The 23,850-nt window shown below is 38.3% G+C and overlaps 1 protein-coding gene across 3 annotated transcripts in view; it reads right to left on the bottom strand.

Annotated features, from left to right (window-relative positions):
* The window catches only part of lrrc28 (leucine rich repeat containing 28), a 62,739-nt gene that overhangs the window by 30,328 nt on the left and 8,561 nt on the right, over positions 1–23,850 (bottom strand). For all 3 annotated transcript variants that reach the window (XR_006309494.2, XM_043677523.2, XM_043677526.2), the window contains exons 4-6: positions 20,745–20,782; positions 17,759–17,896; positions 3,999–4,205 (exon numbers count right to left, since the gene is read on the bottom strand). Coding sequence is in view for 2 of the 3 variants with exons in the window: in XM_043677523.2 (XP_043533458.1) it covers positions 3,999–4,205; positions 17,759–17,896; positions 20,745–20,782 (383 nt within the window). In the remaining variant the exon portion in view is untranslated. The remainder of the gene's footprint in view (positions 1–3,998; positions 4,206–17,758; positions 17,897–20,744; positions 20,783–23,850) is intronic.

Genomic DNA, 23,850 nt, shown 5'->3' with positions numbered 1-23,850 from the left:
CAAATTGCTCCACCAATCAGAATTGAGAAAGAGCTATCAATCTGCCAATCTTTTCCGTGTCCAGACCGGGTGAGGTTTCCTATGTTGAGTTAAATTAAGCTGCAGGTTCCACACCTGGGGGCGCTCCTCTGTCAATTCCTTAAGGTTCCTGCTTTGCAACCGAATTCCCCCTGAACCTAAAGACTTTGGTTTCCTGGAAACAGCTCAGCAGGTCATGGGAATAACACTGATGGATTGCATCGTTTATGCTCGGAACTATAACAATATCTGATAGTCTTCAAACCTCCGACTTTCGTTTTTGATTAATGAAAAAATTCTTGGTAAATGCTTTCACTTTTGTTATTCTTGCGCTGGTCCAAGTATTTCACCTCCAGCGGCATAATACAATTGCTCCTGGGTATCCCTCTTAATCATGGTCTCAGTTTCAAAACCAACAAAATAGAATCTAGGTCCTATTCCATTATTCCAATTGACAGATTGATGGCTCTTTCTCAATTCTGTGGGTGGTTGTGTATGGTCATTCTTACCTGGTGAAGTGAACTGGTTAATTCTGGTAAAGACCGAGATGCCCTCATGCTAAATAGTTATGCGACCCCAGAGCAGTCTTCGCCCAACTACTTAGAGGGACAAATGGCATACAACCACACAAGACTCAGCAATAACAAGTCTGTGATGCCCTTAGATTCCAGGGCTGTACACGCACTAAACTGAATGGATCAGCGTGTCAAGATTAGAGCAATGCTGGAAATGCACAGCAGGTCAGGCAGCATCTGAGAGCAGGAAAATCGACGTTTTGGGCAAAAGCCCTTCACAATGGATCAGCGTGTGTGTACCCTACATCGCATTGAACCCCATTCTTGACAGGGATTGGGAAGTGCAATTATTTCCCAAACATGAGAAATTCCCAGTAAATGGGGGTCATAAGCTTGAGTTGATTAGGTGCCCCACAACATCATTCCCTGTCATTGGTTCAATGTTGTCAAAACAATGAATTCAAACTCAATTGTATAACCTGAACATAATTTAAACTAATCAGTTAAATTCGAATTGTTCTCAAAACAGCAACTAAAACTCAGGTATCCTTTAACAGCCAATTGTTATATGTATCTATTTTGGAACAGCTCATTTCCCAGCTGTTCCTTTTGGGCAGTTAAGCCTGCACTTTAAGTTTATTTCAAAAGTGGGCGGCACGGTGGCACAGTGATTAGCACTGCTGCCTCACAGCGCCGGAGACCCGGGTTAAATTCCCACCTCAGGTGACTGACTGTGTGGAGTTTGCACGTTCTCCACGTGTCTGCGTGGGTTTCCTGCGGGTGCTCCGGTTTCCTCCCACAGTCCAAAGATGTGCAGGTCAGGTGAATTGGCCATGCTAAATTGCCCGTAGTGTTAGGTAAGGGGTAAATGTAGGGGTATGGGTGGGTTGCGCTTCGGCGGGTCGGTGTGGACTTGTTGGGCCGAAGGGCCTGTTTCCACACTGTAATGTAATCTAATCTAATCAAAAAAAGATGCTCTCTATTTCAAAGTGAACATACACTCACTCAACTTTGTAACATAAATGTTACACGTTTAACAGCTGGATTTTCACCCCCAGTGAGAAGTGGGCTTCTGGACAGTGACAGATTGCAGGAGGGAAAGGTGGAGAAAAGTGGTGTTTGTGATAAATTGTCAATTTGTAATAAAAATACATGAAAATCTCAGAGTTTTTTGTTGCCTCATTCAATATATGGATATGGGTCCGTTAGTCATTTGAGATGAAAAATTCAGGTTAACTCCCAATACAAGTTGGGTTGACAGAAAGGTTAACTTATATGCTGGGTCTAGGTCTCACTATGATTTTTGGCACTGGCAAAATAGGGTTCAATTATATGTTATTTTCCCATTGCTATGAAATGAACAGTGTGATTATGGGGGAGGGGGAAACAGAATTAAAATTACAAATAAATCAAGAATGTTCATGTCAGAGAATCATACTACATTCTAGATCATTAGATTCTTGAATATATTAACATTTTTCTTCTAACTACTAAAGACTACTTTGTCACACAAATTTCAATCTTCATATCTTTCAAAATTAAATGAATCAATTTCTGAATGGAAAGCTAAGATTTTGATAGGAACTATAATAACATTTATCTATAAACTGAGAAAAACTTAAGCTGTACTCAGTCTGAATAAATTCTCTTACACTGTAACAAAATCATTGGTTTGTAACTATTCTACAATATGTGCATAATGCAGTCTGGCAACTAAAACTTAACATGCCTGTACACAGCCAAAATCAAAATTGACTCAATTTGGAGCGCGTGTGATAATTTTGAAATCAACTATCTGGTCACACTTCATAGTCGAAACACTAAAGAAATAATGAAACAGATGACCACTTTAGACACGGCTCATTTCCATCTGCAATGGATAATTTATTTAGTTAATAAGCTGCAAATTGAAGTGAAACTTTGAACAGCTAATGCTGAAACAGCTATAAACTTGGAATAATTAATAAGATCAGGTTTCTATTTACAATATTGTGTCCTCAAGTATAATTATCAACTTTTTGCTTTGCCTGATGCTAGAAAAGTAATACAGATACACAATTCTTTATCCATACTTCTTGGGGGCCAGTTATTTTTTTGATTTTGGAATTTTTTGGATTTCAGAATAATTGAGATTTTCGCAGTGAAATACAAAACCTTTTATCAACTAGTGTGACTAGTACGAGTGCTGAGACACAATTGACTCCTGGCAGTGCTGGGCCACCCCGCCACGTCACATCTGAGTGAAGGGGGTTGAATAGTGTGGAGTTCGGTCAGCGTTTTGCTCACCAAACCACCTTGTTATGCAGAAAAAAACTTCACGAGAAAACTTCGGATATCAGAATTTCAAAGAATTTCAGATAAAGGATTGTGTACCTGTATAAATTTCAAATAAGGCTCAACATGAATCTGAAGCAAAGCAAGTTACCTTGGAGGAAATCATGTCATATGCCTGCTGAGACTAACTCATCCTCCAGATAGAGGAGATCCTGGTGTTAATTGTGACCCAAACATATACTTGGACATGTTCCTTTCCTATTTCTGAGTCAGTAACTCTACAATTCATTGGTGAGTATCATCAGTACTTTTAGTAGTGATTCAAGGAGGAGACCAACCCTCAGCTTAACCAGAGATGAACAACAAAGGTAGTCTTGCCCACATCAGGCACAATTCAAAAGGATCTTGCCTTCCCTGTCACAAATGCATCTCATTATCCATTTTTGGGTAACCAATTAAAAAAAATTGAAAAATACACAGCTAAGATTTCTGAAGCAACAACTCACAACTTAATTTATGATGATAACAAAAAATATTCAAGTTAATATTTTTCTTATACATTGTAATCATTTCATAAGAAATCTTGACAAGGCATAAAGCCTGGCCAATTTCCACAATGTTAATATAATGTTAGCAGTAATGTAACATCTTGAATCTGTGAACGCTTCACTTGCGAATTGAGCACAAGCAAAATATTTTATTGGTATCATAAATTCCCACCTTGCTTTCATTAGTTCAGAGGATTGTTTCATGTTCCCATTAGTTACAGAAGAGGTTCATTGTGTTCTGGGAATTTTCAAAATACATGAGAATATCGATAATTACAACTAAAATGGATGTTGTCCACAGCCAAGTTGTCACTTGATGTGTGATAAGCATCGTTACTGGCATGATACCAGTATGATTTAGCCTAAAACATTAAGGTTTTAAATTATTCTATTATAGCTTGGGAATTGAAATGGTGAATCACTGTACAAGAATCCTTAAGAGAAACTAAAAGTTAACAGATGTGAAATAACAGCAAAATGAAAGTCACCTTTCAAATCTTGCATGATTAAAGATCAGTTGAAAATAGTAAGTTTCAATAACAACTTGTATTGATATAATGCCTTCATTGTAGCAAAAGGTTCTAAGGTACATTATATTAATGTTATTATATTCAGTGGTAACAAAACAATACTTGAAACTCACCTTGTGGTAAACATTTTAAACTATTGCTCGTCACAGAGAGTTCATTCAAGTTTGGAAGCATACAAAGCTGTCTTGGCAGATTCGTAAGGTGGTTTCGGTCAGCTGCCAAATATTGCAGGGCGAAGCATAAATGAAGACTCTCTGGCAACGCCGTCAAGCAATTGGTTGAGATGTCGAGAGTTTGCAGCTCTCTTAGATCTCCAATTTCTGCTCAAGACAAAAAAAAAATCACAACCACAATCATAAACCACTTACACTAGTTTCATTATAGAGTACATGATGAAAAAGATTACACATTTTATTACAGAAACATTCCCACCATCAAAAATATAACCGGATTAAAACTGAATTTTGTATTGTTATTCTTGAATTGGAGAAACTATCTTCCATATTGTTTCTTTTTCTAGAGAAAAAAAATCCAATTTCCTGTCCAATTTTGTACAGATGCATTCAAATTCACATTCACACATGCGAGACTTGAGATCAAAATCTTGCTTTTAGGAAAGGCTACAATTAGTTTCATAAAAATATACTTTGGTTAAGATGAAATGCATCAATTTTTTTAAGAATGTGGTCACTTGACATAATTCCTTACTTCAGGGAAGGAAATGGAAGAATGGATACAGTGCAGAGTTAAGCAATGTGTCATGACAATGGAACACAGGCCCAAATTACTTTTAGATGTATTGAGCTGCTAAGTAGTATTTTTTGTGATAAACTAAAAGCAAGGATATACACGCCAAAAACAGCTGGTAACATAAATCCTGAGAATATAATTCCTGTGGTGGATAATACAGTCCCCAGAGAGATCGTGGAATGTTGCACCTGGGGGTGTCAAAGAACTTCAGACAGAAAGAGCACTTCAAAAGTAAAGATACAATGTAAAACCTGAACTACATTCTGTGGTTGGAGAGATAAATGGAGGTTAATTACACATTAGCAGAAACCAGCTCACGCCACTTATATGCCACCCAAACTGTGAACACTGTATAAGGTAAAGGAAAGCAATTATGGGTGAAAGACATGCTTGTGTTTCCTCTACCAGTAATATACAAGAGTGTATGTTCCAGAGGTGACAACTGAAGACCAGTCACTAGGCACCCATTTTAGTAGGTAAAAGACAGAGTCACAACTTTGCAAAGGCACCACTGAAAGAGAAACAAGGTAGCTCCATTCAGTTAAATTGGAGAACCAAGAATCTCCACACCAAGTGCTCAACTGCCGAGGTTAGTGGGACCAGAACCACATAACTAAATAGCCACAATATTTCACCAGTCACTACTCACAGAAAAATCAAAAAAACTAATTTCTGTACTTTTTGTTCTAATTGTTATGTGCAACGTGACCACTGATTACGAACACATCATTGGAACATAGCAACAGCACAATGCAATTTGGATTACTGAATCGCTCTGTCATTTAATACGATCGTGACTGAATGAACACTTCAATGCCTTTTATCTAAACTATGCCACAACCCTCAACACCAACGATAAACAAAAACATATCAAGTTCTGCTTTAAATATATACGAATAATGAACTTGTACACCCCTCTGGAGAGTGAATTCCAAAGATTCACAATGCTCTAAGTTAAAAAAAGTCTCAGTCCCAAATGAGTCGTGCAGCAAGGAAACAGAACCTTCAGTCCAACTAGTCCACGCTGACCATGTTCGCAAAGAAAACTAAATCAGTCCCACTTGCCTGCATTTGGCCCATATTCCTCCAAACCTTTCTTATTTATGTACCTATCTGAATATCTTTCAAACATTGTAAATATACCCGCATCCACCTCTCCTGCTGGTTCATTCCACACACTAACCACTCTCTGTGTAAAAAGGTTGCCACTCATGTTTTTAAATCTTACTTTATAAAAATATGGCCCCTCGTCGTGAATTCTCCCACTTAGGAAAAAGACTTCTGCTATTCACCTAATCTGTGCCCCTTGTGATTTTCTATAAGGTCACCCCTCAATCTCCCACATGCCCGTGGAATAGCCTATCCAGTCTATTTTTATAACTCAAAGTCTCTATTCCCTGCACAAATCCTGGTAAATCTTTCCTGAACCTTCTCTGGTTTAATAATATTCTTCCCATAACAGAATGACCAGACATACACACAGTATTCCAAAAGAGGCCTCACCAACATCCTGTACATCCTCAACATGATGTTTCAACCTCTATACTCAAAGGTCTGAGCAAAGTAGGCAAGTGTGTTAACTGCCTTCTTAACCATTATATCTACTTGTGGCATCCCCTCCATCTTTGAATTATATCTAATTTGGGGAAACTCTACAGTTGAATTGGAGAAACTATACTCTATATAGTTGCATACTTTTTCCTTTTCCAGAAAATCCCTTGAAGTATTTTCTATGTTTCATTTGTTGAATCACTAGAGAACACAGGGTCAGTTTACACAATCTCTATTCATCGGCCAGTCCCACCATCATGAAAACAAGTCTGACAAACATTTGCCAAACTCCCCTTCTGGCAACAATATCTTTCTAACATGACCAAAACTGTACACAGTACTCCAGGTGCAGTCTAGCCAAGGTTCGATGCAACTAAAGGAAGGCATCACCGCTCATATACTCAAGTCGTCGTGCATTAATGGTTAACATCCTATTAGCTTTATGTCAGCTTTCACTGACTTATCGACAAGGACACCCAAATCCCTTTGCTTTTCTATACTTGCCCATCTCTCACTATTTAAGAAAGACTCTGTTCATCTGTTCTTCCTATCAAGGCAGATAACCTCACATTTTTCACAATATATTCCATCTACCATGTTCTTCCATTGTCCAAAGCCTGTCTAAATCTTGAAAATATTTTACAATTTCTTCAACACATAATCCTACTTAGCTTTGTATCATCCGCAAATTTGGAATTTTTACATTTAGTTCCTTTGTCCTTAATTTTGTCTTTTTGAAATCATTCTGTATTTGAGGCACACTCAATGCTAGCCTTTCCTGTCTTCTAATCAGACTCTGTCAGAGACTCAAAGATCAATCGGTCCATCACTCCTGTGCCAGTCAGAACCAACCACCAAACTATTCTCATCCTATTTTTCCAGCAAGGGCACATCTAAATAAGTCTTCAATGGAACGAGGGTTTGTGCCTCTACCACCCTTACAGGCAGTGAGTTCCAGATTCCCATGACCTCTAGGTAAAACACATTTTCCTCATATTGCCTCTAAACCTTTTGCCCGTTGCTTTAAAATTATGCCCCTGGTCACTGATCCTTCCATCAAGGGTTTTTTTTTTTCCTGACTACTCTGTCTACACCCTTCATAATTTTATACATCTCAATCAGGTCCCCTCTCAATCTCCTCTGCTCTAAGGAAAACAACCCCAGTCTGTCCAATCACTTTTCATAACTGAAACTCTCCAGCCCAGGCAACATCCTGATAAACCTCCTCTGCACCTCTGCAATGCTATCACATCCCTCCTATGTGGGTTCATGAATGGCACACAATACTGTGGCTGTGGCCTAACCAATGTTTTGTACAGTTCTTGTATAACCTTCCTTCAGTTTTTTTTCTTCATTTCCTGCTTCCAGCTTAATTCCCTTCCAATCCTCAGGTTATCAACTCCAGGGCAAATTTAGACCAACCCTAAAAACACGAGAAAATCTGCAAGGTTATCAGTCCAGTTCTGTTCAGATCTAACTTGCCCAACCTGTACAGGTGCCACTCGCTCCAGGATCCCATCATCTCAGAAATCTGATGCTGTTCCTCCTACACCAGTTCTCCAAACAGGTGTTCAATTGATCAATCCCCCTGTTAAGCTCTCTGCCATCCAGCACAGGAAGATTTCTTGGGATTACTGTTCTTGTGATCCTCCTCTTCAATTCCCTTCCTACCTCCTTGAATTCTGCAATTACGAACTCTTTCCTTCAGGGTCATTGACACTAACATGGATATGATTTCTGGCTGATTCTCCTCCTCTGTAAGGATACCTTACAGCTGCTCAATGGCCACATATGCCTGGCACCAGCGAGGCTATACATCATCTTTGAATCACATTACATACTGTAGAAAAGCCTGTCCTATCCTCTGACTATGGAATCACCTATCACTACTGCCCTCCATTCTTCTTTTTCCAACACCAGCCTACAATTGCTATACCAGCTATCCTTGCCAACGGTCACTGCACAAGTTCCAAATCCAAGAGCTCAAGTTTATGTAAGCAGTGACACTTCCTGAAGATGCAATTGTCTGGAACTCATGCTCTGTCCATGACTTTACATTGTTATGAAGGTGTAGGTGTGTACTGTACCTTTGAGAGAGAAAGCTAGCAAGGACTGACTGAAAGCACAGAGAATGCTAAACAAGGTAAAAATGTAACACTTGTTTGAAACAAATAACTGAGGTTGCGTTACCATGGAACAAAAACAAATTCAAATTCGGCCAGTTTAAATTATGCTGCAGATACCAAAATCCAATTGAATTTGAATTTAATGTTTTGAAGACATCAAACCAATGAAATGATCTGATGTTTTGGGATATAAAACCAGACATTTTGAGCAGTTAGAGGGAGAGCTGCCAACACTATCAAGTGCACATTGCTAGCTGAATAGCTCACTAAAAGGTACCTGACCATAAGAAAACTTGTGCAGCAGAAGACTGAAGAACAGACGACCCAGGAAAACCCAGAGGAAAATAGACAGAGGAAAATTGACAAAGCTGACTGGTTTTGAAACATGATTTTGTTTTGTAAATCTTAAATGGGGTTTTTTTTGGACCAGTATTGTAGAGTGGGAAGTAAAAGACAGGTTTAAGAGAAAGGAGTTGTAAGTAGTGGTTTTAATGTTCTCTTTGGACTTATAAGATAAAATTGTTAATTTTCACTTTAAATAGTGACCTCTGGGATAGTTCTTTGCCTCTCCAAATTTAACAGATTACAGCATGAGGTGATCTTCTCTGAGAGTTGGGTTTAAATCAGCAGAGGGGTTTACCCTGTGTCATAACAACATATCAAACAATGTACTCTAAACTGGACCTTGCTGTCTTGGTATACCCTAACTCTGAAAATCATTTGTTACCCTTAGAATTGTCTCAACGTGACATTAAAACACACAAGTAAGCTTACTGTTCTTTGCTTTTGCTTTACTATTTTACTTTATTTAATTTTACTTCCCTCTATCAGTGATCCTTCAGTGACAGAAAGCCAAGTATCTGCCTCTTCTTTATAACTGTGATGCATTTTTAGTCTTAAGCTATTTAGACTCATTCCATAACAACAACTTCTCATGAACAAATAAATTTAGATTTCCTGTGACATCATTCTTTGATTTCTTTCACACTCAGCCTTTCTCAGTGCTGTGTTCAGAATGAAGCCACTCCCTGCAGACCTTCCTTGCAAGCAGAAGTGCTCTTGTGCCAGTGGGCTGAGGTACTTGTTTACTAACCTGCATTTGAGCTCTAGCGTTTGCACAGAGTCACAGTCAAAGAACAATACTAATCATTCCTGTGTTGCAAGTGAAGCACTCTCTCTGTAAATGCTCGAAGCCAGCAAACCAGTCAAAAGGAAACAGGATAAAAAGAAGGACCCGCTTGTTCCAAGTACTGCCTTGCAATCACCAAAGGAAACAAGATTAAAGAATCTCAATTAACCTGCACTACCAACAATCTCAAAATCAGTAGTTCAACTAAGTCAACCTTGTTCAATCACCAAAGAAGGGGGTTGAGGTTGATTAGAGAAGGGGAGCCAGTTTCCTCCTTCCTCATCTGGGAGTAAAATGATTTGGGAAAATCCTGTACAAAATCATAACAAATTGGGGTTCTCACCAGGGACTGGATTGCAACAAGTGATGATACAGAGAATGTGTTTCTTGAGAAAGGGGTGAGGATGGAATTTGAGAGAGAGGAGGGTAGTATCAGAGGAAGGAAACAAATAAAAAATTCATCTGGCACACTTGCTAGGAAGGGATGTCAGATGATTAGTGGATTGGAATAATTGGAAGAAGAGGTAAATTTCTGGTGGTGGATGTTGAGCCTGGTGAAAAGATGAAATGATACTGCAGAATCTAAAGAACAGCATGAGCTTAGTACACATGGGGGAGAATAGAAAGCAGCAGAGGCAGGTGAACACGAGTACTATACTTGATGGAGTTGAGGAGAATGAAAAACAATTTAAGGAAGTGGCTGGAAGTGAAGAAAAAATTGTTCTGGATATAGTACTTATTACACTTTTAAACGTCAGTATTTCCTTAGGTAAAGGAGAATTTATTTATCAAATGCATGCAAGACAGTGAAGATTAAATATACTGAATTGAGCATAATAAATAATTTAGTTCAACATGCAAAACAAAGCTCTAAACTAAGAATCATTTGACAAAATAATTACACAATTTATTTTGTTAAGTATAACAATAGACACATGAAGTGTTGTCGTTTAGGGAATATTACAGAGATTTGTAATGATGAAAAAAGGAAAAACAGATTCATTAACATGATTGCTGTATGTGTGAAACAAAGAAGGTACAACACAGTCAGGCCTCATTTCCTTTGCTGTCAGACCTACCATTGCTGAAAGGATGTTGTTCTATTCACTAAACAATCTGCAAGTAAGAGAAGTGGAAGTCTGTTTATGATTCTAAGGAAGTCTGGTGGGGTGGAAGAATATCAGAACAGGATAAAAAGCATCACATGCAAAACATGAGGATAACAAGGTCACTTTGCATCATAGTAAACCTGTCATTTCATGTGTTTTATAAATACAGTGTGAAGCAATGCCAAACTAGAGAACTTTTGTTTTTGGATTTTAAAAATACTAGAGAGGAGCTTTTTTGAGAAATATAAATGGAAAAGTGATTCAAGCATAAAACTGAACATAGCACCACAAGCATTTACAGAAGGGTTTGACCGGCATTTGAAAATGAATATTTTAAAACAAACGTTATCCTTTCTAAAAAGATGGCCATGTAATTCTGTAGCAAAGCACTAATTTGGAAAGGGTGCACGGTCAAAAGGTTCTGCTTACAGTGGAAGGATTTTGAATGCGAAAGCTTCCAAATTGTAATCACAACTTGTGGGCATACGAACAAAACTCTGCTCCTTGGTATCCCTTCAACATATATTAAAGATATTCTCAAAGACTATGTTTGTTAATTTGAGCCAAATTATCAAGAGATTTATAGAACGTGAGCTATTCAACACTGATAAACCAAACTTGGTAATGGGGTGACTGGAGACATCTATAAAGTTACACTATTCCTTCCTTACTTAGGGGGAACAAAACTGGGGCTGTGGGGGATAGAGGGACGGTGAACAAGATTGCCAACTCAATCTAGAAATGCAATTGCTAGTTTGTTTATCCCAATGTGCAAAATTGAACAAAATCTTCTTGAACTTCAAATCACAATGTAAGAAACGACATGCAACACAGTTGAAATATTTTACTTGCAAGCCAGCAGTGATGAACAGTAGAGCTTTCAGCAGGTATTGTGGAATACGATGTATGGCATCAAGACTGAGAATCATTCTCTAAACTGTGAACTACATGTAACTTAGCAAATGAATCTTGGGCACACACTCAAAACTCTGCTCCTTGGCAGCCCTTTTTTAACATTAGGAATGCAAAACAGAAGCTTACACTTTCTTCTTTCATTAAAAGATTCAGTCACTTTCAAAACACAGCTTCATTCTGGCTCGTGTATTATACTGCACTCATTGAGTGTTGGCTGTCTGGAGTGATACAAAAGGTGCATAATTACATCCTGAAGTCGCAATAATTCCAAAATATAGGATCAAGAGTGGAAAAACTGAACACAGAAGAGTGAGTGTTGAGGTAATTTTTGGGGAAGTGATGTACTACACAATCATAATGCAGCTTTTGGCAAGATGTAAGCAAGGCTAATTTTTATTGGAGGAGTTGCTTGGCAAATGTTAAGTGTTGCTCAAATTAAACCCAGTACACTTCGTGAAAATATTTTTGCCCCAAGTCCTAAGTGTTGTCATAGAAACTTCTAACAAAAGAGAAAAACAAAATCATCCCATTGTGGTTCCATCTCCACTGCTAAACAGCTGTCAGATTCTTTATGCATCATACTGGTAGGAGTGTGCAATGGTAATTTAAATTGTATGCATTCTGTTGTAGCATATCAAAGTATAGATGTTTGATTTTTATGAAAACATTGAAACAAAATACTTTGCTTGAGTTGGTGTTCGAAATAGAGAAGTTTCTTTCCCCAGAGGGGTCCTAAAAATTGCTGCAAAATTGGTTTTCGCAACCTGCCAGAATAAAAATATACAAACAGCTCTCAAGAGGCTTACTGTAATGGTCACAATGCATTTTGTTTATTGAAAATTCTAAGCTTTAGTTATGGATCAAAAGTCAGTCAATAATAAAGATGAAGAAAAGTAACACCTAGAATTATTCTTATGCACATTTGAACATAGTAATTTAATTGATTTTAAAGCAAATTATTTAATAGTACATTTGTAGGCTACTTCCCCACCATTTACATGTGTGAAGCTGCTCAAATTAATCTGGGATTTGCAAATCCACAGTTTTTGCCACGTGCAAGGAAGGGTTATGTTTCACTGCTAAAAATGTCAATATCCAATGTGATCACACATATAGATAACACGCCCTGACTGGACTGCTGCATTATCACAGATGTTTTCATTGTCGTCTATATCGTTATTTCAAATCCTATTTTGTGTCTCCCTTTCTATTAAAAAAGCAATTAGTTCCTATTCTTTAAGAGCTATTATAATTAGCATTCCATAGCATGCTGCATCCATCAGCAGGCTAAGAGAAATGTAAGTTAATCTACTGCAGCACATGGTAAACCTTAGAGACTTAAAAACAAGTCAGACAAAGCTGACACCAATTAAAAAAAAAGTGTAATTTCTAGATGTAATGTGGCAATAGTCTGTTACTTGTGAATCAAAGTAATTATTACATTAAAACACAAGTTCCAATCTTTTTCTCCTTCCTTCCCTAACTCTATCAGCTTTTATAGAAAGTAGCTCAGTGCAAATATTCAGACAAAAATCACCAAAGCTGGATTACAACACAATGAACCACAGGATATGGCATCATATTTACAGCAGAAACAGATCATTTAGTTCAATAGGTATATGTTGGTTCTTTTCATGATCCACGTAAGCTTCCTGTCATCTTACTTCATCTCGCTCTCTTTCTATTCTTTCTTTTCACACCCTTAGCTAAAAGTCCTCTTAAATACATCTAAATACACCAGAAAGTAAAGGACAGTCTGATGTGATTAAATTGTAATTTACTATTTTTATATTAATAAAGCTAACAGCAGAAAATGTTTCCCTCAAAGTAAAATAGGAAAGAAATGAACAAGCAAACTTGCATTTGTGTACTATCATTCAGACTTTCAGGAGATAAGATCTGGGCATAATGTTCACAGCAAGTGTGCTCTTTCAATACATCTTCAGTCAGATTGAATAAACACTAGATGTGGCAAGGTCAAGCAACAATTGATAGTTTAGTTTACAGCAAGTGAATATTAGAACATGACTGTACCTGATAAAACTTCACAGAAAATTTTGACTTTTCATAATTCAAGAACAGGCTACCATTGTCTATTCAATGGGTTGCCTCACTTCACATAAGTCTCTCCTGTTTTTTCTGACTTTTTTTGAGTCTGGATAAAAATCTTGTAATTCGACTGGGTCTTTATGTTACCTCTTCTGAACTTGCAGCAGCTTTCATTTATGTCATTCGAAATACAATCACCTGTTCTTAAACCCTCAATTTATCAAGCAACATAGAGTTATAGAGATGTACAGCATAGAAACAGACCCTTCGGTCCAACTCGTCCATGCCGACCAGATATCCCAACCCAATCTAGTCCCACCTGGCAGCACTGAGCTGCCTCCAAACCCTTCCTATTCATATACCCGTCCAGATGCCTTTTAAATGTTGCAATTGTACCAGTCTCCACCACTTCCTCTGGCAGCTCATTCCATCCATGTACCACCCTCTGTGTGAAAAGGTTGCCCCTTAGGTCTCTTTTATATCTTTCCCCTCTCACGCTAAACTTAGGACCTCTAGTTCTGCAGTCCTGACCCCACAGAAAAAACTTTGTCTCATTACCCTATCCATGCCCCTCATGATTTTATAAACCTCTATAAGGTCACCTCTCAGCCTCTGACGCTCCAGGGAAAACAGTCGTAGCCTATTCAACCTATCTCTACAGCTTAAATCCTCCAACCCTGGCAACATCCTTGTAAATCTTTTCTGAACCCTTTCGGACATAAATATTTGGACTTTCTCTTAGACTTTACTGGGCACATTGTTTGACGGTCTCTAAAAGAGCTCAAACGTCTCATCCCAATCAACATGATTAGCTTTCTGTGGAGTGAAGAGATTCCTTCAAAAGCATGAATTCAGAGCCGTGTCAAAAAAATGTGGCAAATACTGGAAATGGACTCCTTATGCTTGCACGTGGGCATACCAAAACATATGGTAATCCAAAACACAGTCATTTAACCACCTGTAAAATGGTGTTAATTGAATTGTACACTTCAGATTGTTTGCTGGCACTAAATTAGTCCACAAACACTGCAGTCGTTGGCCTGGGAGCATGAACATTCTAAATCAGCGAAAACAGCATTTCTTATGAGTCTCCCACATTGCTGAAAACCATTCACAGAGAATTTTAAAAGAAAAAAAAGTAACATTTACTTGGAACCTTTGATATAATAAAACATTGCTGAGGCTTCACAGAAATGCCATCATATAAATTTGTAACCAAGCCAGAGACAGTTGAACAAGCGAGGTATTGAGTAGCGAGGTAGAGTGGTTTAAGGAGGAAATTCCAGAACTTTTCTCCACTTTTATTCTCTTCATCCAAATTCTACCTACCTTAAACTTTTTCAATGTCTCAAAGGAGATAGCATTGACTGTTTTTTAAACTAAAAACCCGAATTGAAGTTTGCAGTGTTAAATACTTCAAAATTATGCTCTGTGCCAATTGATGTGATCCCACTTATGTTAATCATGATGAGCATTAAAGAACATTAAATACCTTCAAGAAAATGGAACAAGAATCTCACATTGGTAGACAACTACATTTTGTTTTACTAAATGCCAAACAACATTGATTTAATTCCTTTAAAATGACGGGTCACCAATTTGACAAAATTAATGCTCGGATCATCCCCTTTTAAAAAATTATTGTGACACTGGGGGGTTGTTAGTTCTATACTCACCTACAAGGTACATATGGTCTTAATCCGTCTAACATTTCATGGATAACTATCCAAGTATGTACAATGAGACTGTCCAAAATCTCCAACTCAACGTTGGAGACTTTTCAGAGAGTCCTGGAAAGCACAGAAATAGTTCAATGGAAGGGAAAGTTTCCCAGGCAATTTCCGTGGAATTAGCACATTGGAATCAGTTAGCCATCTAAAGTCCCAACAGACATTTAGGGGTGTAATGTCTGGGTTCTGATGATTTGGGTCATATATTTAATCTGTATGATATTTGCTGGGTAATTATCCAGGCAAATAAGGCAGAACATTCTGAAGTTTTCTACTCAGAGTTGGAAACATTTTGGTGGCTGCTGACAATCCTGAAACTGGATGATCTGGGCTAATGTTTCTCCTGTGAGCAAGACTCTATGAACAAGGCCAGCAGCAACGATATTGAGAAGAAAGCTCTGCCAAAATGGATATAAAGAATTGTTTATGGGAGGAGGTAGCCAGTTGTCTCAAAGTCATGTGCCAGAGTGTTTCAGTAACAGTCTTGTGTACTTACTCTTAGGTATTACTTGAGGCCTTACACATGTCAGATGTAACGTAACTGGCGATTAACTCTGAAATAAAGTTATGCTACTTATCACCACCAAACATATCTTCTGTCAAAGACTTTGACATGGCACCCTTTCCTATTTGGTACTAGTGATCTCAACTAATATCAAAAAAGATTGCTGACAGTGAATCCAAGGCATCACAGATTGTTCTGGTGGACATGATCATAAACTATAGCAGTAACGAGCTGCAATAAACTGATCATTTTATGTCTGAAGGCCTTTGTATATTAATACAGATTTGTCAAGTAATTAATTTCGTAACTTGTGTGAAGTATGCTTCTAAAAAAACCAAATAAATATTCCATTAAAAACTGGTCTAACATCAGCATTTCTCAGGGATTTAATCAATACAACTAAATCCCAGTAGCCTAGAAAGACATAACAGCAGGACAAAAAGGTTTTTTTTTAATAAAAAGTGTTTTCTGCCTTTGCGTGTACAATACTGAGTTTCAATTGCATCTTTTTTTTAAACTGTGTAATGGGTAACCAGGAATGGGATTTTACTTGGAGCTTCGTTTTGTGAGCTGAAGTTTCAGATTACTGAGTCAACAATCAATAAAACAAGTCGATTAGAAAGTGTAAAAAAAAGTAAACTTTCAAACAATTAGGTGAGCAGATATTTATACTGATAGATAGATTGAGATATTGTTTTAACAATGTAGACATCAGAGAATTACTATAGTCTATAGCCGTAGAGAAAAATATTATACTGTAGTACTTCTGCCCTCCAGTGGATCGAAGGTATAACTTTTACAAAACATCTCATTAATGATATGAAACGAGTCAAGCTTCGGCTTCCTTTCAATTCTAAAATTAGTGTTTACAGCTACTTCAGAAATGACTAAACAAATTATACACAAGCTCAGAAATCAGCTAACACTCATATTGCACCTGACATTCCAAAGTCTGTCCATCTATAAGTCATAGTGAAGACTTTCCCTTTGCCTGGATTAGTGCTCCAATAACATGCAAGATTTTTGACACCATCAAGTGAAAGCATCCTGTTCTTAAGAGTAAAGATAGTGTGCTGCAAAATTAGTGTTGGGAATCAATGTCTTCTGTTGAAGCTCTTGTTTCAGAATTTTCTTTCACTGGTAACAGGTTCAGTAAATTGAGAGACTTCTGTGTTCGACATTTGTTGTGAAATATTAACTTATGGTAGTATAAATTGCCATAAAAGATGCATTATTCAATTAAAACTAAAATACTGTACTGGAATACCCTTCCAGATATACATCAATTCATAAAATATTTTTGAAGGACCACATATAATCTACACATGTTTCTTCATTTATGTTATGGGATTTGCATAAGCCTAGTATTTGTTGCCCATCCTTAAGTGGCCTTGATTTGAGAGGCCATTCCACAGGGGAGTTAAAAGTCAACAACACTGCTGCAGGACTGGTGTCACATGTAGGTCACACTGGATAAAGATGGCAAATTTCCTTCCATAAATCCAGATGAATTTTCATGATCATTCTTAAGTCTAGTTTTCCATTCCAGATATATTAAATAAATTTAAATTCCAACAGTTGCCCTGGTGGGATTTTGAACCAATGTTTCCAGGGATTAGCCTGGGCCTCTGGAATTACCCATTCACAATCGCCACTGCACCACCAGCTCCTCTCATAAGGATGAGTGAAATACTGAGCAACATTGGATCTTGTTAAATACAAGGACATCAATAAGTTTACAACTACATACCTTCCTCATGTTTGAGGTATATGTTCTCATGCCTTTTCTGTGACCTTCACTAACATTTAGCCATCTTTTGCTATTTGAATAAGCCTTGGAAATTCAATCATTTAAGGAAGGTATATACTTGGCTCTTTTCAATATTGCTGGGAGTAATGAAAATATTACTTGCACTGCAGTCCATATTCCAAACGTTATTGAATTTACAGGTACCTAAAATGACAGTAAATCACACCCGCCTGTCTTAATTCTTTCATTATTTCCTCACCTGATGGAAGGAATTTCAGCTGGTTGTTGGCCAATCGCAGGTGTCGTAAGGATTTCAACTGTCCAATCTCAGGGCAGAGAATTGCCAACACATTATTACTAAGATCCAATGACTGAAGTTTAACCAAAGTGCCAATTGCTAGTAAGGAGGAAAATTAAAAAGTTATCACTCCAATAAGTCAAGCTCAATTCAGAACATATATTCTGGATATACAACACTGTTTAATAGAAAACCTTTTCTTACAAATGGGAAGCCATTAACTAGTCGTAGCACTTACCCAGTACTAGTACACTTCTTAGAAGAAGCAAAACATATAGTGACGCTGCATACAGTTTAGTTGCAGTACATTGAAGTATGACATTGCACAATACATGTGCACAACAACAGGACTTTAAACTCTCCCAGACGCTTAACAAAAGAAAACAGCAATGGCTCATCTCATTATTGCTGTCATGCCCAAATTACAATCTTATGAAGTTTTTAATCTGGGATACAGATAAATCACAAACACTTGTGTACAAATTACATTCTGTCACTTAGACTCATTATATTCTTTACCATCAAAATTTAAACAAAACCCATTTGAAGACAATCACAATCAAAAACATTAAGGAACAGGTCTGTTACCACATTAATATCTAAGGGCAAACTTTGTGGACTTTATTTTATTGGAAAAAGTCAGTAGCATTTCTTCATAATAATATAAAAGGGATAATGTAAATGGTAGATTAAGTATGAGAAACAGAATTGCAAGCAAAATTGCAACATTTCTTACTGTCTACCACGTCGCTGCAATACATATTTTTAATCAGTCTGTTTCGACATGTTGCCACAAACCTTTGGAGTATGGGCCACTTGCTTCTGGCTCAAGAGGTATGGACAATACTACTACATCACAAGAGCTCCCCATAGATCACTGTCATAACTTTGACATTAGATCCCAAAGTATGTTTTTGCAATATCACAGAGTGGAATGCTTCTGCTTTTATAAACCAATCAGTTTAAATGGGAATCAGATATGTTTTAAGATGTTTAAGAAAATCTGCCCACAAAGTGACACTACAACATTGATCATATATCAGACGGTGGCCTGAATTGAACATAAACATTAAAGGAATGCACCATGCTTAATTATCCCCTCTCATAAGGAAATATAAGTGACTTCACAAGAATAGAAGGTAATTTAAATAAAATATAGTAATATGTAAGCTGAAGACATTCATGGGATATATTTTCCATTTATTGACTATCAATCCCATGTTCTGTCCAAGGTCCTGGTGTTTTATTTAACAAGTCTTTCCCATGGAATTGCAACCATAGCTTTTTGATTAAAACTGCAAAAGAGTTACACCACTGTTTATCATCATAATTTTAATTTTAAACCCTTTCCTACTGTCAGATTATTGCTATACAAATACACCTCGATTCGACCATTAGAGTCTAATATGGGCGGCACGGTGGCACAGTGGTTAGCACTGGTGCCTCACAGTGCCAGAGACCTGGGTTCAATTCCCGCCTCAGGCGACTGACTGTGTGGAGTTTGCACGTTCTCCCCGTGTCTGCATGAGTTTCCTCCGGGTGCTCCGGTTTCCTCCCACAGTCCAAAGATGTGCAGGTCAGGTGAATTGGCCATGCTAAATTGCCCGTAGTCTTAGGTAAGGGGTAAATGTAGGGGTATGCGTGGGTTGCGCTTCGGCGGGTCGGTGTGGACTTGTTGGGCCGAAGGGCCTGTTTCCACACTGTAAGTAATCTAATCTAATCTAATCTAATCTAATCTAATCTCCGTTTTAAGTGTGCGATGACTTATTCTGAGATTATGCACTCTCATCTAGGCTCTCCAATAATGAGAAACAACCTCTCCACGGCTGTCAAATCCCCTAAAAGTCCTGTATGTTTCAACAAGCTTGAAATTTGAAGAATGAGAGACAATGAGTACAGGCCTAATCTACTCAACCTCTCCTCTTCAGACAGAGCCTCCACGCCTGGCATCAGCCTACTGAAACTTCTCTGGACTGCCTTCAATGCTGGGATATCTTACCTCAGATAAAGGGCTCCAAAACTGTTCACAACAGTCCAGTTGTGGGTTGAGTAATGCCTTGTAGAGAATTAGCAAAATCTCCTTATATTTAATGTTCCATTCCCTTTGAAATAAAGGCCAACATTCCATATGCCTTCCCAATTACTTGCTGAACTTGGATACTAACTTTTTGAGTCATGGACAAGGTGCCCCAATTACACCTGCACTGTAACTGCCTGCAATCTTTCTCCATTCAAATAATATTTATGTCCTCTACTCTTCTCGCCAAATGTAAGAAAACCTTACATTTTCCCACATTACATCCATCTGCCAGATTTCTGCCCATTCACTTAACCGATCTATATTCTTCTACATACTCTCTTTCCACCTATTTTTGAGTCATCCACAAACTTGGTTTTCGTACATTCACTTTCCTCAGCCAAGTCTACATTCCTTGTTATTTGACAAGTATCCGTAGCATCAGTAGTGTACCTCCAAAACATCTAAAGACATGATTTGCACAATAGATATCATATTAAACTTTGAAGTGATCGTTTATTTATCAATTTTTAAATCCACGCCAAAAACAGCTGTCACAATCATTATTCAACATCCATCTTCAGGGTAAATGAGAAGGCCACAGGAAGTAAAATCCATACTATTTTATTGAAGGAATCTTCTGTGCACTTTAGCCCTGTCATTAGAGCTGAGTGGTTTAGGTTTAGTTGTACTTGCTACCTCCTAACCTCCAAAGTAAGGTGCAGGAGAAAACGTGTTTCTTTTAAACATATATCCAGATGATGTACATTTTTTTGGAATAAGTGTAATTAAGTAGGATACATTTAACCTCCAAGCCTCAAGGGAAAATCACTTTCATGGGAATTCGTAGTTCTGAATACTCAACAGTGGGTTTCTTAGAAATGGAAATACTGCTGAAACATCAAATAATTTCAATACAACTATGCTTACCTTCAGGAATGACTGCAATGTTATTTGAATGTAAGTATCTAGAAGAGAAAGTGTGTTGCATTTTAGTTTAGAAAATGACAAATAGTGATTACTTACATGGATTGAGAGACCAGATTGCCAATGGGGGAATACTTAAAAGGTTATTATAATTTACTACTTTGATCATTTGAGAATAAATGGGAACAGATTGCAAAGACGAAAAGCGCTATCTATCACCAGTGTATATAGAAGCAAATACAATTATCCAAAAAGCTAAAAATAACTTACGTTCCTTGTAATTACAAGTTTTAGTTTTTGATGCATATTTGTGCCAGACCATTATCCAGAAACATTATTTTTGATTCTTGCACTTGGATAAGAGTACTATTACTAACTAGCAAGTGTGCTTGGCGACAGCACATCATCCACTGATTTCTACACGATGCAGATATTACAAATTCCCAAACCAGTTGATGTTACCATGAAAGTCCTCATTCTCAAGCTCTCCCTTTGCTGGTGACTCTCAGGTTAAACCGTCATCAGTTATCTCTCAAATGAGACAGCAATCAGAGTCATGGAGTCACACAGCACAGAAATACAGTCTTCAGTCCAACTTGTTCACGCCGACCAGCTATACTAAATGGATCCACTCCCCTTTGTCAACATTTGGCCCATACCCCTCTAAACCCTTTCTATTCACGTACCCATCCAAATGCCTTTTAAATGTTGTAATTGAACCCGCCTCCACCACTTCCTCTGGCAGCTCATTCCATACACATACCACCCTCTGCACGAAGAAGTTGCCCCTCAAGTCCCTTTTATATCTTTCCCCTCTCACTTTAAAGCTATTCTTGCTGGTTTTAAACTCTTAGGCCCTGTGACTGTCCACATTATGCTGCAAAGTGTCTTGTTTTGTTTCCATTTGTGGGATGTGGGTGTCGCTGGCTGGCCAGCATTTATTACCCTGTCCCTAGTTGCTCTGGAGAAGGTGGTGGTGAGCTGAATTCTTGAACCTCTGCAGTCCACCTGACCCACAACACCTCCTCGCTCGGAAGTAGGGACTATCAATAAACCACAAAAGCTCTTCAGGTCTGCTTACAGAAATTTTTCATCAACTGTTCAGAAATGTTGTCACATACCACTGGAGGCAGGTGGAACGACACTAAGCCTCGCAGTTGAGGCTAGGAGAAAGTGAACACTGCAGATGTTGGATATCAGAGTTGACAAGTGTGGCGCAAGAAAAGCACAGCAGCAGTGTCATTATCTCTCAACCGGGATGAAAAGTGTGGTGCTGGAAAAGCACAGCAGGTCAGGCAGCATCCGAGGAGCAGGAGAAATCAACGTTTTCGGCATAAGCCCTTCATCAGTAATGTGGGAGGGTGGGGGTGCGGGTGTGGGGGTGCAGGTGGAGGGTAGCTGGGAAGGCAATTAGTATCCTCACACCCCCCCCCCCAAATCTACCTATCACCTTCCCAGCCCCCTAACCCCCACCTTCCTAGTTCTCTCTCATCCCTCCCTTACTCCCAATATTTCTGATGAAAGGCTTATGCCTGAAACATGAATTCTCCTGCTGCTTGAATGCTGCCTGATCTGCATCGCTTTTCCAGCACCACATTTTCATCCCAGTTGAGAGATAATGACACTACCACTACATTATGAAAGTCACCCTGGGTCTGTTTTATAAATTATTTTCTAATCAACTTGCTCAGAGATATGTCACATGCTGCTGGAGTAGGTGGGACTTGAATTCAGGCTTTCTGGATGAGAGGTGGGGTCACTACTACTGTGCCACAAGAACACAGGGGGTCTGTTTTATAGATATTTCATTCAGCCTGTTGAGATACCCTGTTACACACCTCTGGAGGAGGTGAGACTTGAACCAAGGGCTCCTGGTGCAGAGGTGGGGACATTACCAGGGTGATGTAAGAGCCTTCGAGGTCTGTTTTATAAACATTTTCAAATCAATCGTAACAGACTTGTTATTTAACACCGCTGGAGCAGGTGAATCTTGAACTCAGGCCTCCTTGCCAGAGGTAGGGAGACCACCACTGTAACATCAGGGCATTTTTGGGGTTTGCTTTATATGTATTTTACAATCAACCTGTTCAGAGAATTTGCTTCATACCTCAAGCAGCGCAATTGCCATTGCACCATAAGAGGGAGGGTCTGCTTTATTGGCACTTTCTATTCAACTTACTCAGAAACATTCTTACACATGTCAGAAGCAGACTGGACTTCAATCAGGCCTCCTGCCTCAGAGGTATGAACACTACTGTGCCACATCTCTGTTTCTGCTCATTGTTTTACGAACCGGGGGCTCCTCTCACATTTAAACAAATATGATAATCACTACACTATGAAAACAATGGGCAGGGTGTGTTTAGTTGATGAGTTCCAATTGGGTAGGCAATTGCCTGCTACCAAGGCAACTCATACTCAACAAGCTCCACCAGGAGATTAATCACCAATTAAACCCGTGGGTCTTGCAGACATTATCACATCACAGCACTTTATCTTTATTACTCATTCATTTTAAATATTTATAGAAGGGGGGAGAATTTATTTTATCCATCTTAGAGTTGGGTGTGAAAGGGTGAAGTGCTAGACAACATAACTTCTTCCAGTCCTTCACTAACGCCTGTCTGAAGCCAATCACAAGTGTAGAATGGAAAATACTTGTTCAATTTCAAAATGTACTTCTGAAAGACAAAGCAACCAGGTTATTAGAATTTGTATGCTATGCCAACAAGAAATGAGATTTGCTACAAAGCCTCAATTACTTCTGAATGTTTTACTCTTCCCGTACATAAAATGTGCTTAACCACAGTACAGCTTAAGACTAAAAACATCAAGACTCTTCTTCTGCCTTTCTTTTGTACTATATATTGAGACTAAATTATTCTTACAAATATTTTTAAAATAGGAATAACTGGTATTTGGACTTAATTTGTTGATTTGAAAAGACAAATTCAGTACACTAATGAAATATCATTATTAAGTTAGGAGATAACTCCCTCAAGAAAGTATGGAAATAATAGCTCTCCTCCATGCCTACTCATGTAGGAGTGGAAACTAGGCCAAAATACTGGTATTAGTTTAACAGCTCACAAGCATAATTGAAGATTCT

This window comes from Chiloscyllium plagiosum, unplaced genomic scaffold (assembly GCF_037043375.1).
Source record: "Chiloscyllium plagiosum isolate Xiang-an unplaced genomic scaffold, Cpla_swu_hap1 HiC_scaffold_39, whole genome shotgun sequence".
NCBI lineage: Eukaryota > Metazoa > Chordata > Chondrichthyes > Orectolobiformes > Hemiscylliidae > Chiloscyllium > Chiloscyllium plagiosum.
This window is presented reverse-complemented; position numbering and strand designations above follow the sequence as displayed.